We start from the raw sequence: 24681 nt of genomic DNA on the forward strand, positions 1-24681 counted from the left end.
TGTAGCTTGTGACATGTTCCTGGTTTCAGCCCAGTTTGCGTCGCGTACTCTTCTTATATTCTTATCTTGAATCCCAGATTGAGGCATTTACCCAAAGAGCAAGGCTTTGTGTTTATCGTCGCCGTCATGGCCGACTTTCAATCCCTCTCCATCTACACCGCAGCACCCTCAGCCACAGAGCTCGTTAACCGTCCAGATAAGACCTTTGCCGTCAAAGGCCAAGCCGAGTTCCTCGCTGTCGCTATTGCTTTGGATGTACCTATCCTCAGCGCCAACAACAATGTCATTGCCAGCATGAACACGCTCTCAGCGGGCGCTGGCGCCTCGTTCTCAGTATTTGCTTCTTCTGAGGAGATGAAGTTGAATCCCGAAGAAGATTTTCTCAATCCTTCGCAGCAGGTGCAAAAGTTGGTTAATAAGGCCAAGTCGGGGAACAAGTTTCGTCGCTATGTTACCAAGAAGATTGTCACGGCGCAAGGATTTGCGAGTGATGATTCTCGACAACTCGCCGCTGTCATTAACGAGATGCGGATTCTGTCTGATGAGACAATTCGGCAGTGCGACTTTATCGTATCCATGCTGGCTGTTTCGTGGAGCGAGTCTCCTAGCCTTGGACGATTCTGGCCCCAAGTTCTCCTCGAAGCTGCAGACGAGGGCACTCTAGCAGAATATCTATCTGCTGTAGACATTGACTTCAGGAATCAGCTCGCTATAACTATGGAGATTGGACGTGGGCTTCAGTTCCTCCACTCCCAAGGCATCGTTCACGCGGACCTAAAGCCAACAAACGTCCTCGTCTTTAGCAACGGCTTCAGCCAAGAGCAGCAGGAACTGTCGGGCAAACTCGGCATAGCATCAGTTCGCGCAAAACTTTGCGACTTTGGATACGCAGTCATCATCGACGACTACAAGTCCGAGAAGTTGTTTCAAGCGAGGATCGGTAGCTACCCTTGGATGGCGCCTGAGCTTGATGCCGAGGAGACTATCGAGTTGGAGAACCTTCACAAGACCGACATTTACTCTCTTGGATTGCTTGCTGCTAGCATTTTCATGAATGGCAGCTTGCCCTTTGAGGGGATCACACCGGATGAAGTCTCTGACATCAAGTCGAGGCTGAAGGAACATCCGGATGCGGCAGTTGCAACGGTGATGAAGAATATCAAGAACAAAGCCTCACTTGACGAGTATCAAGAGGAGTACGTACAAGTATTTCTCTCAGGGACATGCGTGCCCTGCCAGGCTGACAGAGTGTCGCTGTCTGCGATTCAAAGCTATCTGTTTCTGGGCATGATGCAACAACTTGGAAAGGGCAAACCGGCGATACCCCTGGAGTGGTTCCCCGACCTACGCGAGGCAGGAGAGAGCTATCAGTAAGTTGACACTCACAGCGGCTCCAAAGCCAAGTTAACTTGTCTCAGTGATGCTCTACAAGCGCTCGAGAAGAAGCATTCAAAGTCGGCACAGGTACGCAAGCCCAACCCAGACGAATGTGTCCCACGCTAACGATGGTCTCAAGAGAGAGACTGAGGAAGATCCCAATGTGCCGCAAATACTACTCGATCTTCGAAGAATGCGCGACGAAGTCATTTCCATTCAGATAGGCGACCCCGAGTTCGAAGAGACTCTGGCAAACGCATTCCAGGACCACAGCCTAAAACCAGCAAAGGTCCGAAAGTTTAGGAAGGCTTGGAAGACTGACGACGACTTTGAGGAGAGTCAAGACTTTTTTGATCGGATGGATGAAGTTTTTGACCGAGCTATTCTTAAAACACCCGATGTGAGTTGACCTATCGTCATGTCGTTGACATCGTGGCTTATTCTTTTTAGTTTGCGTTTGAGCACACTTTGACTGCCGCTTTGATGCCTCGCGTAGCTCGAAAGGAAGTCATCGAGGATCTCAAGGCAACGTGTGACTCGGACTACATCGAGGATCCGGTCGCACCATTCCATCTGGCTGGTGCGTATTTCAACGGCCAGGTTGTTGATCCATCAATCGAGGAAGGTCTCAAGTACCTCGCAACTTCAGCCGTGATGAAGAGCCCGGAGGCTGTCTCGCTGATTCTGAATGTCTTTGATGCCTGCGAGGCTTCTTTACCCGAGGACATCCGAGGTGACTTGCTGGCAATGATCAAGGTTTACGGGACGACGACATTTAGCGGTGCACAGGCAACTCTCTTTGATCACCCTGTCCCCAGACAGATTGAGCACCACACCGTTCTTGGAAACATCTGGTCCAAGCGATGGCCCGAAGAGTACGAAAAGTGGCTGACCACTGATCGGAGGATCCTCAACACCGTGTTTCCCGCCAACAATAACCCGCTGTACTTGAGAGCCGAGCCAAAGACTAGACAGCCAGAGTTTGACTTTGACCAGTTGACGACTTTCAAGATGGGCGGCCCTGACAAACTTGATCCTTCAAAGAGACTGGACTTTATAGAAGAAGTTGCTCGGCTCGGATGTCTTGAAGCCTGCAGTGACTACGGTTTCACGTTATTACAAGTCGCTGTTGTCAAGGACGACCTTGAAATGGTCAAGATTCTGGTGGTTGAGCTTGGGGCCTCTATCAACGCATACGGGAACACCTACGGCTGGACTCCGTTACTACTTGCCTGCCACTGTGGTTACTTCACAATGGCCAAGTGGCTGGTCGAGCACGGTGCAGATCCCACGATTCGAGAAGAGCTCAACGGGGCAACGATTCTTCACTCTTTGCACCGGTTCTCTAACCGTCAAGAGTGTGAGGAGATCCTCGACATTGCTCTTTCTGCAGATATCGACATAAACGCCCCTCTCAAGAATGGGCTCACGCCGCTTCATGCTACATTCTCGGGCTGGGACTACTCCGCAGGAACAGCTGCGAGACTTCTTCTCGAGTATGGCGCAGATCCAACGAGACAGGCAGAAGAGTGGGATGGGCACTTTGGATTTGTGACTCCCATCACCCTAGCCGCCCAGGTGCTCGACGTTGACTTGATACTCGAGATGATATCGGCAGCAGAGTCCTTCATCTCTATTGCTGGTCTATCCGCACGTCGTCAACTCAGTCATGCCAAAGCACAAGCATTCTCCGCCCTGACAACAAGAACTCGGTTCTACTACATGGCGACTGCGGGGCGTGGCTACATGAACAAGCTTGAGGCCGCCATCTCCCTCCTGGCAGATAAAGACATGCGCGACATTGTAGATGAGCGACGAGCGGAGGATGAACGGGTGGCGGACACTTGCTTGGCAATGTCGATTCACAAGGCTCGAGGATTTTTCATCGAGGCGCTTTTGAATGTCTTTCCTGACACGAAGGTTGATGTTCCATTTGAAGGATTACCACGAACATTTCTGCAGATTGCCATTGAACGACGAAGCATCGAAGCTATGCGATGTTTGATACGACATGGCGCAAATCTTCTTGCCAAGGACATACGAGGTCGAAATGCGCTTCAAGTGGCAGCTCACTACTTTCCGGCTGTACTTCCAGAGTTGGTCAACCTCATGGAGGGGCTGCCACTTGAGAAACGGGGAGGCAAGACGATCAAAGAGATCTTGGAGAGTCAGGACAATTCCGGCCACACGCTTTTTGCCCAGCTACTCCTCGAAGGGTACGATGAGGAGAGGCAGCTTGCAGAGTCTCTTCGGGTAAAATACGGGCTGCAACACGATTACAAGATGGGAGGGGATGGTGACGAGTGGATGACCCTTGTCGGGTACATGGTTTCGGCTGCTGCTGCTGACGGTCTCATCCCGATCGAGCATGTGCAGTACTTGCTTGACTTGGATCCAGCACCGGAGTATGTCTGTGACTCTGAGGGTAGAACGCTGCTTTCTTTGGTAGTCCAAGGGTTCTCGGGCTGTAAGCCTAACAGCAATGTCTGACAAGGAATCATATGCTAACGATGTCGCAGCGCGAAACTTGTACGATCTACCCTGTCACCAGATCACAGCCATGCTACTGCAGAAATATCCTGGCTACGATACCATTTTTACCCGCTCCAAGACACAACGCACTGTTCTTCACGTTGCTGCCTACTGGTCCAACAAAACGGCTCTCCAGATGATCAAAGACCACGTCCAGCGCAACTACCCCGGAAAGTCAGTACCATGGAACCTCATTGAAGGGGGAAACACAGTCCTTGACTTTGCGTCACTAGGCGTCAGAGAAAAGGCCCTCCCGGCACTTGGTCCTGAGGGGAACAAGGTGGCCACCAGATCGACGAAGAAGGCGGCTTTGGAGTGCTACAAGTTCTTGAGGGAGAGTGGGGCGTTGCACAACTGGGAGTTGCAGGGTACTATGGTAGCGTGAGTTGAGGCAATGCAACTGACTGTGGGTGTGTGCTGACCACTGAGACCTAGGACACGGCTGCTCATCTACAAGGTGGACTTTGTCAAGACTGGCCTCTTTATGCGAGTTGCGACAGAACGGCTTGGCCTTGGAGCACCAGAAATGGATCTAGATGGTAAGAGTCCCCTAAAGGCCTTTCCTGAGAGTCTTGCTCCATCAGTTCAATCATGGCGTCCAATTGCCCAGTGCTAACCTTACTAGGAGTCATCGAAGTCGCTGACACATGCAGCCCCGGTGCAAGACTTATCCGCCTCCCAGTAGTTCAACTAGCCTGGCGATACAACAACTTCTTCCTCAGATTCTACTCTGTCCGTGTATCTTCTCTAGCCATGGAAGGTTTCGAGCAGTTCCGCGCTTGGTTTGAGAAGCGGATGACCAAGGACGATCCCCAATTCTACGAGAGCCTCAACCTGCCCCCAGGACTATGTGAGTCTCTCCTATCAAGATTCAGCCTGAAATCTAACTAATGACCGCTGTTAGATCCGTACAAGACCCTCAACTATAAGCATTCTGTGCCTCACACCAATGAGACAGTTGAGTGGACCCGAACTGGGCGCATCTGGACTGAAGGGGAGTGTGATGGATTACGAGCAAGGTTTTCGGCGTTGTGGGATGTCTTCTTTGGAGAGAATGAGCGGGAATTCCTTGAGAAGCTCGCTGAATGAGAGGCAGTGGGCTGACAAATGCCATGTTTACTGAAAGAGATCTTGTACATTTTGCATGAGAGTCATTCTGTTACTCAGCGGCTCATGATTCCTCCAGAGACATTAAATACCGGCCCCCATACCAGAGACTTCCTCTGCATCTCGTCGTTATCCTCCATGACACGGCAGTCCATACGTGCACCGCGAGTTGCCCCCGTTACACAATGCGCTTACTCTATCGCCTTGTGGTACAAGTGGGACCTGATTTGAGATTTCCATAGCAACAATGGATGATCCACAATCCATGTTTATCCTTCGCCAATTGGATACAAGCAAATGCAACGCTCGGATGCACAGAATCTCGCTTATGCCCCACACAAGCTGTTGAACACAATCCACCACCTTCAGCAGCCAAGAAAGGTGGAAGTCAATACGAGATTTCTAGACAGAGTACGGGACTCATGAACGATGGAGAATATATTTGACTGACTATGCAGGCTTCTTGTGTCCCCTGGCATCTTCAGACATTGGTCAGGTGAAGCGAGCCGGGACAGAGGTCCTCACCTGACTCTTTTCAAATATTGTCTCTAAGCGAGATTAAGCCTCAGGTGTCGTTCGTTCAATTGGTTATCCCTGCCTATAGGGCGCTCAGACTTCAGCCGAGCAGTGATTGCAATTTGTCCTTTTTTGCGTGTATTTATAGCCTGCCTTTAACTTCCTGTGCAACCCGTGGGTTTATGCTAGCTAGTAGTAGGTGCCCACTGCTAAGACTAGTCAAGTGCTCTATAAATATAAAATAAAGAAAAGCTTAGCTGGCTTATAGTTTACTTTTAAAGGAGTCCTAAGTAGCTATAAATAGTAAAGTATGGGTTAGCTTAACTAATTATTAAGATATATTACAGCCCTATTATAACCTTACTTCCTTACCTTATATATATATATATAATTAAGTCTTATAAATAATATATTATTATAGCTATAAGTAATATAATATTAATTTTTTTCAATTTTATTACCTTAGATATTTTTAACTTTAATGCTATATATTATTATTATACCTTAGGCTTAGAGTAGTACGCTTAATAAATACCTTAATTATTTAAAGTATATATATAGCCTAGGTACTAATAAGAAGCGCTAGCTAGATAATATTTAGTTTAAGTATAATAAAGCAAATATATTAATAATATCTTATAGTATATAGTAATTCTTTTAGAGCAAGGTAAAATTAAGATCTCTTAAGGTAAAGTTTTATGTTATATACCTAACCATATTAATAATAAAGTCTTATATATTTTAGTAAGTTTATTTATATTAATAATATATTTATAATATATTAATTATCTTATAAGATTATATTTAGCTTCTTAGTAATTTAAAATTATATATTATAAAGACTTATTATATAAAGGTAACTCTTACTTATTATAATATTACTTTAACTATTAAGCTTATAAAGCTTAAAAATAAATAATAATATATTAATAACATATTATTTTTATTAATACTTCTTAGCTTATTAGATTAATTATTTCTAAGATTTTAAAAAAAAAAGTAATTTTAATAATCTTATTACTATTATCTTATTAAAGTATTTAATATAATAATATATTAACAATATATTACTTTTATTTATTTTTTAATTTTGTATTTTTTATTCCCTTTTGCCTAAGCTATTTTTTACCTCTTAAGAGCTTAATATACCCCTTTATAATATTAATAATAAAGGGTATAAGAAAGGAGATATAAGTATTTTTACTTTTTACTTAAAAATATATTATTAAAGTATTTCCCTCTTAAGCTTTATAAAAGACTAAAAAATAAAAGAAATATAGTCTTTAAAGACTATAGGGTAGGTAATAGAAATAAGAGGTAAATAAGCAGTGGCATTAGCCCCTATAAATAGCTAACTAGCTAGGTAAGGAGTCATAGAGGAATAAAAGTGGGGCAAATATAATATAGGGTTAAAATAGAAAAGACCAGCTTCTTATTAGTATTCTTATTACTTGTATATGTTAAAGATCTAAGGAGCTATTTCTAAGAGAGGGTTTATAGATTATATAGCTAATAAATCGAAATCTATTGTAACGAAGTGGATTACAGAGGGTCAGGCCCTGTAAGGCCCTTGCGTTATAGGTGGTGTGAGGCAGCGTAATCGCAACGGGCAATTGCGATTACTCACGGATCTTTTTGGCTCAACGGTCAATTAGCTCTATTGCATTGAAGTGCGTGTCTCCACTTCTTTACATCTATTAGCCCGATTTTGATAAAAGCTATACCGTCGGATAGCTCTAATCCCGGGCTTTAAAGCCCTATTAGTCTTGCTAAGAACGGATAACTAGAAGCTAAGTTATAGGATAGAGAAGTTAAAATGCTAAGGGTTTTAAACTAGGACATATAAAACCGGATAGAAAATATCCTATAGGAAGAGACAGCTTTAATAGCTTGATTGGGCTTTTAATAAAGCCCTAAGTCTAAAGTCATATAATCCTTCCTAAAAGGGAAATAAAGCCTAAATGGGCAATATGATAGCTTCTTAATCTCTTACTTATCTAAGCATATATAGCTTAGGTAAGCAGGCTATAGGAAAGCGCCTAAGATATACTATAGGTTAATAAGATCCTAGGCTTATATCTAGTAAGCTTATTTTTCTAGAATTTTATTTATAATAGACCCTTATAAAATAAAGACTTATACAAGTACTTATAATAAGCCTTGAGCCTTAAGACTCTAAGCAAAAAATAAATAACTTAATATTATAAAAATAGCTTTTAAAGCTAACCTTTATTAATAAAGCTTAGATAAATATTAGCTAAGTAAGTAGTATTAAATTAATAAAAGATATCTTAAATTGCTTTTAAGTAAAGCTAAGTATTTATTAATAATATATTATTAATATATTCTTATTTATATAGCATTATAAGTAATCTCCTTAATATATATAATAACTTTTATAGCTTATGCTTAATCATTCTAGGCTATTATATTAATAGTAATAGTAAGTAGGTATACCTTTTATAAGATATTATAACTATAAACTATGGCTTAAGGTTAATTAATACATATAACTAAAAGGTAATTATATATAAAATAAGGCAAATAGCTTTTTTATTACTTAAGATATATATTTTACTTATAAAATATTAATATATTATTAATATTGTATTAATATATATATTATAGGTTTTTTAGATTTATCTTTTATTATTAACTATATAATAAGAACCCATTAGAGCTAAATTAATTTAATCCCTTAAAGTAAAAAGAGCTTATTAAATAAGGCATAATATAAATAAATATATCTTAGGGATAACTATATAGAAATATTTTAATATCCTAATTATATAAAAAGTCTTTATAATATATATTTTACTTTCTACTATAAGCGAGCTAATTAAAGCCCTTAATTAAAAGTAGAGCATAGGCCGACTTTGCTACGCATAGGCCTTTTTAAGTGGAGCACCTAACCGGTCTTAGCAGCGGGCACCTGCCAGCCAGCGGACATCCTCGTGTCACCCTAGGTAACCCGTTTTTATGGAATTTAATGTGCTTCCGTTGAACTTCCCGTGTAACCCTAGGTAGCCCCCTCTTGTGGAAGGTTTCTTTGGAAGCAGACCTCTAATGGTTTTCACAGCCTTGATCAATCGTCGGTCGCTAACCGATACAATGTACAACGGCCACAGTTCAGGACATAGACATTCCTGTAAGATGCCCTGTGGAATGTAACCTCTTGGCTATCCGTCCCGAGAGAATTTAATTGTAGAGCAGTATAGACCACTATGCCATAAGGCAAAAGTCGAAGTTATTTGCAGAACATTCTGGGCCTTAAGTTGGTGGGAAAGTGCGCTAGGACGTTTTGGGCCCTCAGACCTTTTTCCTGAACGTAGATAAACTGCCTTTCGACCATCATGATCATCTTCTTCAGTAGTCATGACGAGAAAGGTGAGCATTTGAGCATTCTTTCTCGCGGTGGTCTTGATTGCTATCAATTGATCAATTGCCCTTATTATTTTCTATGATATTCAGTTTCACGAGAAAGTGCGCGAACCCCCCCTCTCGAAAAGTACGGAAAGAAGACTACTGAGCTCGTTTCTGGCTGCGGTTTGATGTGTTCTGTTCCTCCAACAAAATATGCTGCTCAACAGAGACTAATATGTTTTTTTTTATAGCTGAAGCCCAGACCTTGATGGGATATCTGAGCCAGAAGACCCAGAAAATCAGACAAGCGATATCTCAGCAGTCTTTTTGTTCATCGATCGTTCGCCCTTACTGACGGACTCATGTTTTGCCCACAGGTTGATGAGGTGACGGATCACACCGGATCTTCGGCAATACCTTTCTCCGAGCACGTATGGACAATGCATACACTACCTTGTCCCTCTACTGACACTAGCGTAGGCAAGAAAGAAACGCACCGTCTTTATTTGGACTTGTTGCACATGCCTCGCAGGAGGGATGCGTGTTTCTGTGAGCAATTGCCCTAGTTGTGGACTGGAAAGGTGCAGTTACTGCCGGACTGAGAAGATCGTGGTGAAAGAGTGAGATGATGATTTCATCTCCTTTACCAAGACTACACCTTGCCCACACCACCTTCGCCCACAACAACGCCGACCGCCAATACCTCCTCCACACCAGAACTTGTTTCCATTCTTTCCTCTGCTGGTCCTATCCACGCACATTCAGAGTTCCTCAAAGACTATCTTCTAGCTCAATTATCCCATCAAGGGCTTGGCTTGAAGTATATCAAAAAACACAACATGCATCATAGCATCATGGCACCATAGCATTATATCCCAATGCTAACACAACGGCCGTATGGCCACTTTTCTTTCCATATTCGACAAATTACTGCAATCTATCGACACAATGCCTCCAGGAACAACAATCAATCAGTCGGGCTCATACGAAGCTGGCGCCGCGAAGTGTAGGGGCTGGCCCCCTTTTCCTTCTACCCTCTTTAAACAAAAGGATCGCATTCGAAGAAATATAAAATTGCTCTCTATTTACTATATCGACACGGAAACCAGGCTCCATAAGCAGCAGGTCCTGCTCGAGACAGTCTACTACATCGAATTGGCCATCCTGGGCGGCCAAGCATTTCTCGCAGCATCAAAGGACCTAGGGGCATCCAAGGAGCTCAAGCACTTCGTACGACATCATAAGATACTGTTCTTCAAAGACTTTATCTGCTCCTGCGCTCAACTCACCAGATATCCTCGCTACTCCTTCGTTCAGTTTCATCAAGGCCACAACTACTCCTAAAATATGTTCCTCAGAACCTACCATCACCCTTTCTGCGAGCCACCTACCCTCGGCACCCAGACCCTCGTACCTGAAATTGCCACAGCCCCAACACTCTTTGCAAGTTTCTTTCTCATCCCTAAAAATATATCAACCAAAAAATTTGATTTGGGGGGGCTTCAATTGGCGTTATCGTTTTATCGTTCTCACTATCTCGACCCAGCCTAATACATTTTCATTCTTGCTGTCTTTCCAAGTCTATGTCATCAGTCAAGATAGACTTGAAGAATTCGGTTATAACCTGCGAAATTCGCTTCCAATGAACCATGACACCAATAGTTGACCACACTGCAATCATGAGAATGATGATCAGGCCAAAGAATGACCTGGCATTTGGTCCAAGGGGCGCAGGAATGGCCTGTTGATGCATTGACAGTACGCCAGCTGCTACTGCAATGGGTGAGAGAAGCTAGGAATGGTGAATCAGACGATATAAAGCACCGAGGATGTGTCACTATCTGATGAAGGTTCTCTAGTACTTACACCCACAATAAGGAAAGTCATGTTCTGGGCAAAACTAGCCATTTGGGTTTGGGTCTTGGCATCACGAGTCCCTTCATGATTGAGGTAGAATGATAGCTGTGTGGCAGCGTGTCAGTTTGCTGGGGTATCCAGTAGTGAGATTTCCATCTTACATCATCATTGTAGTCGTCACAAGCTTTACAGAGATTCTCGAGATCTTCTAACGATCCTCGTAGTCGTTTGGTATGGTTGCCAATTTCAGAAATGAATCGAGGTGCGCGTCCTGCAAGTGTTGCGAAAGTCTCGTCTGACTTTAAGGAATCCAACTGGTTGATGGTGGCTGCTAGCTTCTGGATTAGGGGGCGCAGAAGCTTTTTGGTACGGACTGCCCAACCGCGGGATTGTCTCACGGCAAGGGGGTCATCGGGAAGGGGGGAAGGGGGATCCGTCATTGTGATGGGACAGGTGTTAATCTAATAGCTTCTGTTAATGATGTGTTTGAGGTGAAACGGATGCATGTCTGTATGAGAAACAAGTGAACAGAATGCAGGCGACGTCTGGAAGAATGCAAGTCTAGGGAACATCTTACGTATTCATTGATAATGTCACCCATATTTGTCGCGAGGGTGTGCCATTCGTCTCTCGCCTGTCGTAGCCGCGACTCCAGCACAATTAGAAAGTACTCCCGAGGATTCAGGACGGGGAGATTTGCGTCCGATTCCGCGGTGGTGAAAGGGTCAGGTTGAAAGTGAACGTGCGACTCTTCATCGATTTCCACCTCCTCATCATAGGCGTCGACACTTTCCCTCTTGTCTTCACTTTCAAAGTAGGTGTCGACAAAGCAGTACGCCACCCATCTCCAAGGGTCTGACCCGCTGATGAGAACGGTTGTTTGGACCTCGCACAGATATGCTTTCGTTGTGGGAGGTACGGGGCTCTTTGGCTTCCTCACAAGGAAAGATAAATCTGTGATGTTTCTGAGAGCCTCACTGGCTGCCGATTTTCGCTTCCGGGGATCGCGAGGTGGACTGTGGCAGGGTGCGACTCTGAAGGCGTAGTAGGGAAGGTCAAAGGCTAGCTGAAAAGTTGAGAAGCCGCTGGGCTGAGTGGATGTCAGGCTCATATAATGGAAGACAAGGCAGAATTGAGGTCCTCACTGGATATGTGGAACCCAAGAAACCTCTAAATGCAAGATGCCGATAAAGGCTGTCCCTCAAGGCCTTTGCCTGATGGATCGACAGGGTTGAAACAAGAGCCATCATCGACCAGCGATCTAGGTCCATGATGAACCTTGGAAAGTTAGCAAGACATATTCTAAATCAACAATGACGAACTGAACTCACAGTAAGCGACGATCAGCATTCAGCCGGTGTGCTGGTGGTTGGTTTTGAGAGGTGGCACTATGATTTTTCCTTGCTGATTTGTCTTTTCCGAAATGGAATCGCTGGGTGATGTTAGCAACTACAGCACACAGCGGAACCTCGACGGGGTAGCTTTACATCCTTTTTCAGCTCTAGGTACAGTTGACGCGCGTTGAGAGGACCCAGGTAGCCCCGAGAAATCGAGTTGGTTCCGTCGTTCGTTCGGTCATCGAGAAGAGCAATAGTTGCTTGCGGGACTGATAAGCTGCCATGCTCGAGTTCATTCAGCGTCTTGTCGGGGCAAAAGCCCGCAACTAGCTCTACCTCGGGCATGAGTCGGTTTGCGGCTCCAGACTCAGTCATGAAGAAGCGAACCAAGCTAAGCTCCGATCCGCTATCTTTCCACACTTGCAGGAAAGGCTTGTTTTCATACTGCCAGCCCACAACCAGATGAGGATCAAAGTCCGCATCCCAGAAAGTTCTGTTACTCTCACGGCCTGTAGCTAGATTGTGTTTTTGGTGTCTGTCTTTTTTGGGATTCTTTCGCTTTTTATTCCTCTTTTTCTTCCTCTTTTGGCTTCGAGCTTGGGCAGCAGGCTCTGGCATCATCATATCTCGCATGCCAATCAAGATATACGAACCAAATTTTCCGGTGTCGTTGAACACTTGCTTCAGTAAAAAAGAATCGAATCAAGTCGGGGATGCCTCCACTTAGTCTTGGCGTATAGAAAACGTAGGTTACTTTGAAGACAAAAAAGTTGGGTGTGCCGCATAGATGGCTGGCTTTATCATCGTGTAGATGGGATATCAAAACCGGTATGCTATTAAACCAATAGGTTTATTCTATTTCTCTCAATGTTGTCCAACCACCTGGAGCGAGCATTCCTCGCCCTATTCGGCGGAGATGGGGTTTCACGGCAACGTGGCAACTGCCAAGTCGGCCGGTGCTGTCACCTGTCTTTCACTATTTTCTGTCGGAGATAAGCGGTTCTCGTGCTCGTGATCCATCTATGTGGAAAGGTTGCATGGCGGAGTGCGTGCATAACTCGTTGGGCAGCAAGTCTGCTCTACTGGCTTGGACTTTCAGGATATCGCGGCTAACTCAGCTGTGGGAAACCTGCCTTGTCGCCTTGTTAGCCCATGCTGACACTGCGTGCAGAAGAATCACAATACCTCCAAGAAATTCCAAAGTGCGTTTTGATCATGAGGTCCAGCCCAAACCTCGTTCTGTGGTTGAAGAAAAGTGAGGCTGAGGCCCATCTGCAGCAGGAGACTAGCGTCAAATTGTACTGACTTGATTCGTAGCCCTAGAAATTCTAGCGACGATGATGCGGATTCTTGGTCTGTACGCCGTCATGTCACCCTTCGACGAGGTTGGCTGGACCATTTTTCAAGTGAAAACATCGCACGATATAAGTCCAGCCTTATACGGGATATCCTCTGGCCTCTTATCAGGTCGGTAGCAAACGCCCAAGGCTTCCTCCTGCTTAGAGTTGGTATCGGTAGGGTGACGGGGTTGAGCCGAGAGTTGATGGCGCAGAAACAAATAGCTAAAGACAGAGATCAGCTGTTACCCCTGGCGTCCTGGGTTAAGAAGTAGCGTTAGTCAAGGAGATTGAGCTGATGACGTCATCCCCTTTTCGGCCTCGGCTTCGCATAAGCTTATGCGGCCGGGCCAACAGCCGCCGGAGCGGAACCCTTTACATATTGGGGATCTCAAATGAAGGTCTCGTTTCTCTCCAAGCCACAACTCTTACTCTACAATCGGCATAGAAGACGCATCAATGGCTTCATCATCAACAACAGCCGCCTCTTTCGAGGCCACGCCGGACTCAAATCCCGATCTCCCAACCCCAACCGATAGTCACATTCCAGCATCTTCAGCCCGTCCTCGAAGCTGCATCCACTGCCGTCAACGAAAGATCAAATGCGATCGCCAGCATCCTTGTTGTCACTGTGTCCGGTCCAAGCTGGAATGTGTCTTCCCGACCGGTCGGGGCAGAGCCGCCAAGAAGCCTCGCACCCACTTAGATGGCCTGCTCCTGGATCGCTTACACAGGTTGGAGGCGACTATCACCAGCCTCAAGAAGGAGCGAGACCTGAATAGTCCGAAAGAAGCTGTTGATTCTACGAATTCTGCTCAGTCACCCTCGTTGGATCAAGTTGGGGATCCTAGCTCAGGCAATGCCGATGTTGATTCTCCGATCGAGAACCAACTCGGTCGTCTGATGATTGACGACACCAGGAGCTACTATGTCAGCAACATTCTCTGGACCAACCTAGGAAACGAGGTATGAGGCCTAATCAAGTTAGATAACGGCTATTTACATGACACCTTAGATCGAAGAGCTTCGCGACATGCTACACGAGTCTGTATCTGAAGACGAAGACTACCCTCCTACAGAAGTTGCCGAGTCAACAACAGGGCCATCTCCGGGGACTAGCGGCGCTCTACTCGGGTTCCGATCCCTCTCCCACTCTCTCAAGTCGTTTCACCCTCCGCTCCCGCAGTCAGTCACCCTCTTCAGACTGTTTAGTGAAAACGTGGTGCCTCTGGTGCATTTGTTCCACATGCCGACCACAAGGCGCATGTACTGGGATGCCGTCGTCTCAGACTCTCTCGATAGAAACACAGAAGCTTTGTTGTTCGCCATTTACTATTCGGCCGTCATCAGCATGGACGAAGCCCAATGCGAGAGTGTCACCGGTCTCACACGCACAAGCGCCCTGGACAAGTATCGCTTTGCGTTTGAACAGGCCATGGCTCGAGCAAACTTTCTTTGCACGCAGAGCATGACCCTCTTGCAGGCAGTCGTGCTCTTCCTCTCTGCGCTTCGCAATGAAGACGAGTCACGTACAACTTGGTCTCTAACCTCTCTCGCCTTCCACATCGCTCAAGCCATGGGACTCCACCGAGACGGTGCAGTGTTTGGGCTTAAGCCACTTGAAGTTGAACTCCGTCGGCGTCTATGGTGGCACATCTGCCTCATAGACATACGATCATCCGAGTTTCACGGCTACGAGCCTGTTGCTCGCGGGTCTTCTTTCGACACCAAGCCTCCACTCAACATCAATGACTGCGACATCAATGCTCAGATGAAAGACCCCCCGCCAGAGCACGAAGGCGCTACAGAAATGATTTTCTGCCTGATCCGATGCGAGGCCCTTCAGTCTGGGTGGAAAGTGGCCTACGCACCCCCGAGCATGCGAGCCACGGGCTCATCTGATAATGGCATGTCAGCCGCCGACCGTGAGGCAGAGCCATCTCTTCTCAGAAGGCGACTGGAAGAGGGCTATCTACGATACTGCGACACTTCAGTCCCGTTCCTGTTCCTCGTTTCAATAGTCACGCGGCTCATTCTGGCGAGGTGGTGGCTTGTCGTTCACTACCCAGCGCGAGACAAGAGAAATTCCGACCCGACTCTCCGTGATGAGCTCTTTTCAACCTCGATCGAAGTCCTTGAGATGTCTGTCAAGATCCTCACGAGTAAAGCTATTGCCCATTGGACCTGGCACTCCAAAACACATATCCAGTGGCAGGCAGTGGCACTCGTCCTCTCAGAGATTTGCTCCCGTCCACCGTCTGCTGAGTGTGATCGGGCTTGGGAGCTGGTCAACCTCGTCCATGACCGGTGGAACATGAAGGAGCCCGGCAAGAAAGGCAACCTGTGGAGGCCTATCAACAGACTCATGGCCAAGGCTCGTTACGTCCGGGAGATGCAGAAGATAGATCCCCAAGGCACGGGGCATGCCCCAAATGCTGTGCCTCCACCTATCGACTCTGTGCTCCAGGCAGAAAATGTGCAGAACTTGTTTGGGATGGAGCCTACCAATTCGTTTCTAGATCTTTCCCTCGAAGGGCTTGAGGCTGACATGTTTGATGTCCCGGCGGATGGGACTTGGCAGTGGGACGAATTATTGGCATTCGATGATATATGATATTTCTTGTAGTGAATTACGGGCATTATGCCCCGATTGGAATTCGAATTGCAATTTATTGGTTGCGTAGACCAAAGATGGCTTGTCGTGTGGTTGCACAATTTGCTCTACTCGAAAACCTCCCAATCACCTCGACTCTTGGGTTACACACAATGGCAACTCCGATAGCATTCATCCAGGCTCCAAATCACCAAGCAGTTGATATTACACCAAAAGATTTACTTGGGCCATGCCGTGCCATTGCAGAATAGACTGTTTGCTTCTATTGTGAATCTCTATCTCATGCGATTCCAACTTTTCTTTCCGCTGCAAGTCTTTCATCATTCGCATCAACCCACCACTTGTGAATCTCCTTCTCGCCGCGCCAATTTCCATTATGATCGAGCTCATCCCAAGGCTTGGGGCTGAGTATATAGTGTACGTTCTTGACTTTATCGTCCCGCCAAATCTCGCCGTGCACGTGGCTCTCGCGCATAGTCTTGAGTGCGTTGTAGACATAAGGAAGAGGCACCCAACGTTCGCGGTATAGGTCCGCCAAAAGGTCCTGATCAGGAAACTGATATTCGGTACCGTGAGAATCGATGCGAGAAACAATGTCGTTGTACAAGGTTTCAGATGGGTTGACAACCAGTAGGCCGCTGTTTAGCTTGCCCAAGCCAGAAGAGGCACTGGCACCACTGTGCTGGGCCGAGTCTGCATCGTGGTGCTGAGAGCTAAAGGCACAGTTCTCAGGGACCCAGTCGGCAGGATAATGCGACCTCTTGAGAGGGTTACAGACGCAGGCGTGACTGGATGCAAAGACTCGCTTGCTCGCGCTTGCATCTGCGCTCACTGACGGGTGATCGAGTTCAAGGTTCATCAACTCGTCCATATTCTGAAGCACCAGCATATCCGAGTCAAGGAGGACAATGCGCTCAAAGTCCGTCAGAGAAAAGACGGCCAACTTTGTCCAAGTGTCTTGGAAGCGAGCATCGTTGCCGTAGTCTTGGGGATTTGAAGGGGCGAGTTCAGGGACCTTTGCCATGGCAATGCCCCTGCTCTTAAGCGCCTCACGACCAACATCAGGAAAGGCCTCTGTGTAAAGGACGACAAACGGATACTCTGTCCCAACACGACGCAGACAGTACTCCAGTGTCAACACGCCGGGGAGGTAGTTCAGGTTTGTGACCAGGGTGGCCCAAACTAGAAACGATCAGCGGCAATCCTGTGTATAAATCAACCAAACATACCTTTCTCCTGCTGGATACTTCCCATATTGAACCACAGGTAAAGGATGTAAGTGATGCGGGATTTTTAATCCACTGGCAGCTAGGTGGGTTTTATGCCCCTTGCGCCATCACAGACTTCGTTGACGACGCCAAGGCGGAATTGTCAGCAATCTGGGTATCTACGGGCCGCCCCAGGACCACTAAGCACGGAATAGGCATAGCTGTCTTGCAGAACGTGCTCTGAGAGGTTGGTGAGAAGCGGAGATCCGAGTGGCAAATAGGATTCAAGCAAATCAAGTGCCAGCATTCGAGGAGATGCTCGTCCGAAAGCGTAACAGAGTTTGACCTCACTTGTTTGTTCCATGACGGCTTGAAGAAGAAACGGGCAGACACGTGGCTTGGGAAGAGACGACTGAAGATGGGATGTTGCAAGGTATAAAAGAAATAATTGCAAATAGACCTTGACGATCCATACAAGAAGAGCATGTATCATGGTATGAGAGCAGACCAAGTTGACACTAACCATTGAGTGTTGGACCCATCATTCTTCATCCCTGAGCAACGCTTCGCGATCTAACCTAGAGACCACCTCAGTGTGATTACCGATCAATAATACCCATCTATATCGTTCCACATTTTTCTCTTAGATTTATATCGTGTTATAGTCTGCATTGTTAGTCCTCGGTCCAGCTCTCTGCCTTTCCAAGAAATATCTTTGCTCTTTTTCAAAACACTGCTTTATTCCACGCCAATTAGTGCAATCTTCGAGTCACATTACCAACCTCGCCGTCCCCCAAGACTCCAGTCCATCGAAGTCCAATCAAAGTGATGCGCATCAACCGCAAACGGAGGCTGCCCACGCATATTATTGTACATGTTCATGTTGGCTCCTACGTAGCCACCTGGTCCCATACCAAACAGCATACTAGGGTCACCAAACCCCGCCGGTGCGTGCATTGACAGGCCCTCATCGTCCACGCTCGCCGTGTCTGGCTCGCTGTTGGCATTCTGATTCATCGCCGCCAAGGTCTGCCTGATACGAGTGATAATCCTGGGTAGATTCATCGGCTGCCCCGATTGCTTGCAAGCTTCCTCAGACATCCCCCAGGCATGAAGGATAAAGTTGCTAAAAGGGATAAAGACGGGGTTGTACACTCCAACTTCAATGCCGAAGCGAGCATCGTAGTTGTCGCTCATGACCTCCCAGGCGCGCTCGGCCTCACTGCCGAGAGGATGAGCTTTCAAGTCTTGGGCGATGCGGATGTAGGCAGGGAATGGAAAGTATAGCTGGATGAACCAGATGTATCCCTTTGTGAGGGGTGAGCTCGCGAGCTTTGTATCGCACTCGAGCCATCGCAAGGCGTGGGAAATGGCGGAACTGCCTGCTCCTCCATCTTGGTTGTCGACCGGGTCGAGGTGTCTTGAGTAATTCTCCAGTAGGCGGCAGTTGGATAGTTGCGCTCTCGTGGTCCATATCGTCATGTACTGAAGCCCATTCTCCGGGTCACAAAATTTGAGATACTTTTCCTCAATCATCCTCTCCAGGGCGTCCAGGTTTCCGCCGTCCGGAAGCTCCTTGGCGATGGGCTTGAGAGCTGGATTTGTAAAGTCGAGGTGAAAACGAGTATGGCGAATGAACTGGCCGAGCTCGCTCCGTACCACAGCAAAGAGAGCCTCACTGACTCCCGTACGAGCTGGCGGTGGTTCCTTCGTCTCTTCGCGTAGATCAGAGTCGCTTACGTTGAGGGGGATGGCGCAGTCCCATGTCGGGGCCAGGATCATGGGCTTGTGGTCACTCAAGCCGCTCATGCGGGCATCGAAGAGCATGAGCGACCACCAGAGTCTCCGGCGCGTTTCCGCTTCGAGGACGGCGTATTTTGCATTGATGGCTTCCGTTTGGATACCCATTCGCTCGGCGATACGTATTGCGACCGCCAGCATCGTGGAGACAGATCGAGGGTGGGCGCCAGAGCGGCTTGAATGCTACACCATGTCAGCGTGGATTATCATCTTCAGTCAGTAAACGGACCAGGTAGAGGAACAGAGCTGTCAAACAGTCTCGGTCTTCAGTCCTCAAGAAGGCGCTGTTCAGAAGAGCCTGCTGGCAGCCAAACTGGAACTTGGTCAACAGATCCTGTTTTGACAGTCGGAAGTGAGCTTGGCAGTCTTCGGGAGCGAGACTCAAGGTTGCCATGCAGTATATACCAAACATGAGCGCTTCCATGGCCGGGCTCACGTTTTTCAGGTTACTGGCGGCTTCGATGATACGGCCCTGGAGGCTCGGGGTGTGAGTAACCTTGAGCAGCGGGTTGACGTTGTCGAGGTAAACCTGCCACAGTCTGAAGATGTGGACAGGTTCCGGGTGGAGAGTAGAAAGGTCGACTGATGATTGGCGTGAGCCAAATAGGATGTTGTCATCATTGCTAAAGGTTTGATCCCAGGCGTTTCGGAATATGACCTCCCGCACATCGTGGGTTGGATCGCGGGACTATTGTATGAGTATCAGCCGAGCTTCAGGTGTTGGGACAAACCTACTCCTTGGGCCATGGCGTGCCATATGTTTCTAGGTGGAATTAGTAATGAAAATAAACCGGGATAGTCAAGACAAGTAACAGACATACTTGGCTTCGTATGTGCTCTCAGACTTGGTGGTCGAAGGAGATGGCGTATCCACTCCCGCAGCTTCTGGCTGCTCATGATCCGAACCATAGCTACCTTCAGGGGACTCCAGCTCTCCAGAACCTGGATCCTTGTGAAGCGGCTCGAACTTGACCTTGTTCTGGCGGAGAAGGTCCTCGTACTTCCGGAGCCTGTCCAGCAGCTCCCGCTCGGGAAACCTCCTCCTCCGGGGGCGGGTCTGCGTCGCCGGGACGCACTGGACCTGGTGTCTGACGCAGTTTGCACAGGGGAACCGGCGGTCGCACTTAACCTTGCGCTGCTGGCAGAGGATGCAGGCGAGGATGCGCTGAGACTTTGGCCGTGGGTAGCTAGGCCCCGGTTCGAGCGCCGTCGTTGGCATGGCTATGGCTGGTACTCTTGGGCGTAGAGTAACACGGCTCGGGAGTTTGTCCACGTCTTTAGGGAATGACAGGTATATGTCCCACCCAGAACATGTTTATGTCTTGGCGAAGCTGGGCTTCCTGGGGGAATGTTGTCTCGGGTGTTTCTAATGTCCGACCGGCCCCACTTATTTGCTGACGATGCCTGAGCGGATTTTACTGTAGCCCGACTAACAATTTAGGTATCGCCGTGAAGGCAAGACCATCAAATCGCGAAAGGGAATAGACTAGGTGGTTGATGCACCTGCCACTCTCCCAGTTCCGTGAGCTACCCGATTCTCCTCAATGCCACCCTTATTCGGTACCTAGGCCAAGACGATCCAAGGTTTCTCAATAATCTCATAACAAGGTCTGTTAGGTGGTGTCTAAAATTGTGCCGGGGGCCGTTCAAGCTGAGAAGACCGCTCAAGAAAGCGAGGGGGCAAAACTGACAGGACGCCGCGATCCAAGCACTGCCTTTCCTGTCCTGCGCCTGGAGTGAGACGCATGAGTCGCGAGAGAGCCCTAGAATGTTTGCTTTTGTCGTATTCATTTGAAACCGGAGAGGGAGTGGGGCGCTGGCTGTCTATCCGTCCCGACTCAGCAAACTGGCACAAGACCCTGGTTCAGACTCCGTCATTAGTCTCCGGACCTGCGATTAAACCCACTGCCGTCAGCGAGAGCCTCTTCTGCGGGATAACAAATCATAAGAGTGAAATTAGAAGCTTGCAGGGGGTGAAAGACCCGCTAAGCCTTGCCAGTTTACCGAGTCGAAACGGCAACGGGTGAATGTGCCTTGCCCATGTTCATGAATCAAGCTAAAACCCCAAAACACACCCCAGTCCGACCGACATGCCCGAAAAGTAGAGAAGTGCAGCACAAGATACATTCAAAGACCACACAGCTTCTGTAGGCAAGATACATTAGCGAACATACGAGCGAATCTCCATATGCCACGAGTCCATAGCCTTGCGGTTCTTCTCTGTGATTGTCCTATCCTCAAATTCTCTCTTCAGACCTTGCAACTCCTTCTCAAGGCAGTTCAAGTTGTAGTCAAGAAAAATATCCCAAAGTATAGGCTCCAGGAGGTTCATGGCGCCCAGAAGTGCCCCCTGCCTCAAGAGATGGGCAACAAACCCTTGAGAAGTCACAACCAATAAAGCAGAGCATCCGACTATCCTAGCTAGCATGAGTCGAGCCCAACTGTCTATTGATAGAGTATGAAGACTTACCATAGTGCCCAAGGGAGCGAGAATGGTGGCCTTGAGGGTTTGGGGAGCATCTTGGCAATGTCCAGGATGTCGAGCATGTGACCAAGATTGCTGACGGCCATATCTTTGTTGATCTTGAGCATCATACTGTCTGGCTTGACACCGGGATCTCTGGCTACTGGCTTGCCTCGGAAACACCTGAACCAGCGGAGGAATCGAACGAGGTTGTTGTCTTGGGATGCGTCGGTAATTGCGTAGCCGGAGGATGAGCCTTCCCGGATTGCTTGCAAGATGGCTAGATGTCTCGCCAGGCGTCTCCGTACCGAAAGTGAATAGCCAAAGAAGCTGTCCCACAGATCACGGCGGTCGATGAAGATGGCCTCTTCGCTTTGTCCGGGCCAGCCTCCCGAGGGCGTTAACCTGTCGGTCAACCTCCTCGGCGAGCTGGAGGGGGAGATGTTGTTCCATGGTGCCTCTGTCTGACAAGAAAACGATTTGGGCCATGAGAGAGAAAGGTGGGTGTCGGATGAGAGAGCTGAGGAGGGGGAGCCCAAAGACCCTGAATGCGAGACCTCAGCCTTTTCTTTGTTCCTCTATCCGACAAACGGGCAGCCGCGCGCACTCAACCACCACAGCGATTTATTGGAAAATAAGCACGGGCCTTTTGGCTGATTAGAAGTCTCCGCCAATGATTTGGGCTGGTGTCAACTGTCCGGCTCTGATCTGTCGCATCCCCAATTCGAACAGAAACATGGGCTACCTGGCGTTGCGGCAACGACACCTCTATCACCATGAGCTCAAGATGAGCATTCCCAGTTGTGGCTATCATATTAAGAGCTGGAGAATGAAGCCCTCCGGTTGTCATGTTTTGACTAGTTTCATCAAGCGGTAGTCCATGATGCGGATCCAGGGGAGACATGCCTGGCGGCTGGTTCGGCCAGCTCCATCGTCGACCGAACCGAGAGGGTTCCCGGAGGCGATGGTGGCCCCAGCTAGTCCTGGGGGAAGCGAGCCCATGGACTGTTAAGCGTGTTGAGAATGGGCGTCAGGGTTGGAGTCTTGGTGGAAGGTTGTGTCGCTGTGCTGGCAAGATCGCGCCGGGGTGGTATTGGCAACAGCTGGGTTCCCTAGAGCTGGCCTCTGGGAATGGGATCTCGTAGAACATGTCTTTCTTTAAGCAGATTTCATAGGGCGGTTTTTATAACAGCTTTTTCTTACATTATCAGCATGAACACCAGATCAAGGTCGTGGAACTTTTGCTTCATCTTGATATCCTGGGACGACTAATCGCAGGCGATCAAGGGCCTGGCCATTCTGACCATTGATGCTCTCACGAAAGGGAAGCAGTAGAGACAACAAGATCTCATGGCCTTGCGAGTAATAAGACGCCTAAACAACGGGAATGGAGTTGCTTCAGCACTCTGAGCGGCTGGGACCCTGCCAGTCATGATAAGGTAGTCTCGGTCCAATGCACACTTCATGATCATAAGTAGATTCCATGAGAAAAGAGAAATTTCAATACATTAAAAGATGAAAGACAGAGTCAAAATAAAGTCAAACGGTTCCTTCCCCTAGCCATCTCACAATGCCGACAACCACGAGCGAACCCTAAGGTGCCACGAGTCCAGATACCCCTTCTTCTCGCTAATGTTTCCCTCCTCCAAGGCTCGCATGAGATTCCTTGTCTCCTGGCGAAGACAGGCAGCGTTATACTTGTTAAAACAGTACCAAAGAGGGGGCTCCAGGAGCTCGGAGGCAGCGAAGAAAGCGCCCACCGCTGCGAACTGGGCCATAGGTTGGAAAGGGATTGTCGTCGCTGAGATGGAACACACGGATGTCCCAGCAATGAGTTAGCCAGGCGGGCCGACAAACAAAACACGCAGAGAGACATACCACAGCGCCGCAGCAGGCGAGAAAAGGGACTCGGAGGGCTCCAAGGCTATCTCGATGAAATCAAGAATCGCGTCTATCTCGCGGATGTGGAAGAGGGCAAGGTCTGCACAAGCCTTCATCATGTTTCTTTCTTGTTCAATGTCGACGCCTGGTGACGGAGTCGAAGAGAAAAGGGTGACTATCATCTGTTGCCTGTCCGAGAGGAGCCGAGAATCATCGGTTCCCTGAAGGGTGGTTGGAGGGACGGGGGTAGAGGAATCGGCCTTTCTGATGTTCTCCATATGCTCCAGGTAGTGTTTCAGGCATCTCTTTGCCCCGATCACATTACCAAAGAAAGATCTCCAGAGCGTGGCCTTGGTGAAGGTGACAGTCCTAAGTCTAAATCTGAAGGATGGATTAGTGGTTGTGGATGGTTCCGTGTTGGAGCTTCTCTCTCGTCGAGACCTGACCAGGGCTTCGTCTCCCTGACACTCAGGCGGATAGGGGGCGTCCTGTTCCATCTTGCTGATGATGCTGTAGCTTCAAGAGCCTCTTGGTTTCAGGTAGAAGGAAGTGGAGGGGGTTTTCCCAGGTGAAAGATGGAGGGGGAGAGCTGATGTATCCAATTTTCCGGCGACGAGCTCACGCTTCTTTGTTCTCCTGCGGGCAACTGAACGGCCACGCATACTCAGCCACCACCGCAATTCATTGGATACATGCCATTTGATTACTGCAGGCCCTGTCTAATAATTACAAGGGCCATGATAGCCCAACCCCGGTTAGTTTGAGTACCCCAGGTCGGTAACAGGAACTACTCAGTGGCGAGGACAATCTTTTAATTCAACCTCTACCACTGCTTACTGACTGACAATACCCAGTGGCGGCGGCCAGTAACAGCGCTAAGGTGCCACTCTCTTTGTTGCCCCGTTTTGCAGGGTCTCACCGAGCAAAGTTGATCGCGGCAGACTCTGGAGAGGACTTCGTCCCCATCGAGGTGAGTCACATACCTATCCATGGTTGTGTTACTTCTATGGACTGCTTTAGCCGTCTCCATTTTACGATTTTTGACGACATGCTAATTCGTTTTGCTCTCTTCGTCCAGGTCAACCTCCACTATGGAGGCGACAACCTAGAATTTGCCCAGACGACCCTTCGGGTGGTCTTCGTCCGCACGATCAACTTCCATCTCCCCGAAATGTTCAAAAGACGAAAGGACAAGCCGCTCTACGTAACCATACACCCGGTCGGAAATGCAATTCCAGACGATTTGCACACGAAATTTACAGACTTCATAGTTCTGCAGTCTCTCGAG

The 24681-nt window shown here is 48.0% G+C and overlaps 5 protein-coding genes and 1 pseudogene across 6 annotated transcripts, besides 1 other annotated feature; 2 read left to right on the forward strand and 4 right to left on the reverse strand.

Annotated features, from left to right (window-relative positions):
• Positions 1 to 126: 126 nt before the first annotated feature.
• Positions 127 to 4998, forward strand: NCS54_00741400 (Protein kinase domain-containing protein; the record flags this gene model as incomplete). Its single annotated transcript, XM_053152843.1, has 8 exons — positions 127 to 1370; positions 1419 to 1464; positions 1517 to 1777; positions 1828 to 3844; positions 3897 to 4290; positions 4345 to 4448; positions 4535 to 4759; positions 4814 to 4998. The coding sequence occupies 8 exons, from the start codon at positions 127 to 129 to the stop codon at positions 4996 to 4998; spliced, it is 4476 nt and encodes a 1491-aa protein (XP_053008818.1).
• Positions 4999 to 10453: 5455 nt separating this feature from the next.
• Positions 10454 to 12602, reverse strand: NCS54_00741500 (annotated as a pseudogene). The gene is made up of 7 exons: positions 12240 to 12602; positions 12084 to 12184; positions 11898 to 12030; positions 11330 to 11842; positions 10914 to 11213; positions 10762 to 10857; positions 10454 to 10687 (listed from the first exon to the last, which is right to left on the reverse strand).
• Positions 10454 to 12602: a sequence feature.
• A 1265-nt stretch (positions 12603 to 13867) lies between these two features.
• NCS54_00741600 (Zn(2)-C6 fungal-type domain-containing protein) lies at positions 13868 to 16040 on the forward strand (the record flags this gene model as incomplete). Its single annotated transcript, XM_053152844.1, has 2 exons — positions 13868 to 14392; positions 14442 to 16040. Exons 1-2 carry the CDS (start codon positions 13886 to 13888, stop codon positions 16038 to 16040), a joined length of 2106 nt encoding a protein of 701 aa, XP_053008819.1. The 5' UTR covers positions 13868 to 13885.
• Positions 16041 to 16320: 280 nt separating this feature from the next.
• On the reverse strand, positions 16321 to 17312 carry NCS54_00741700 (Hypothetical protein; the record flags this gene model as incomplete). Its single annotated transcript, XM_053152845.1, has 2 exons — positions 17270 to 17312; positions 16321 to 17222 (listed from the first exon to the last, which is right to left on the reverse strand). The coding sequence occupies exons 1-2, from the start codon at positions 17292 to 17294 to the stop codon at positions 16321 to 16323; spliced, it is 927 nt and encodes a 308-aa protein (XP_053008820.1). The 5' UTR covers positions 17295 to 17312.
• Positions 17313 to 18022: 710 nt separating this feature from the next.
• On the reverse strand, positions 18023 to 20267 carry NCS54_00741800 (Zn(2)-C6 fungal-type domain-containing protein; the record flags this gene model as incomplete). Its single annotated transcript, XM_053152846.1, has 4 exons — positions 18023 to 19231; positions 19278 to 19736; positions 19784 to 19811; positions 19870 to 20267. 4 exons carry the CDS (start codon positions 20265 to 20267, stop codon positions 18023 to 18025), a joined length of 2094 nt encoding a protein of 697 aa, XP_053008821.1.
• Positions 20268 to 21209: 942 nt separating this feature from the next.
• Positions 21210 to 23890, reverse strand: NCS54_00741900 (Hypothetical protein; the record flags this gene model as incomplete). The annotated part of the gene is made up of 3 exons (XM_053152847.1): positions 21210 to 21465; positions 21519 to 21917; positions 23391 to 23890. 3 exons carry the CDS (start codon positions 23888 to 23890, stop codon positions 21210 to 21212), a joined length of 1155 nt encoding a protein of 384 aa, XP_053008822.1.
• Between the last annotated feature and the right edge of the window lie 791 nt (positions 23891 to 24681).

This window comes from Fusarium falciforme, chromosome 5 (assembly GCF_026873545.1).
Source record: "Fusarium falciforme chromosome 5, complete sequence".
Classification (NCBI taxonomy): domain Eukaryota; kingdom Fungi; phylum Ascomycota; class Sordariomycetes; order Hypocreales; family Nectriaceae; genus Fusarium; species Fusarium falciforme.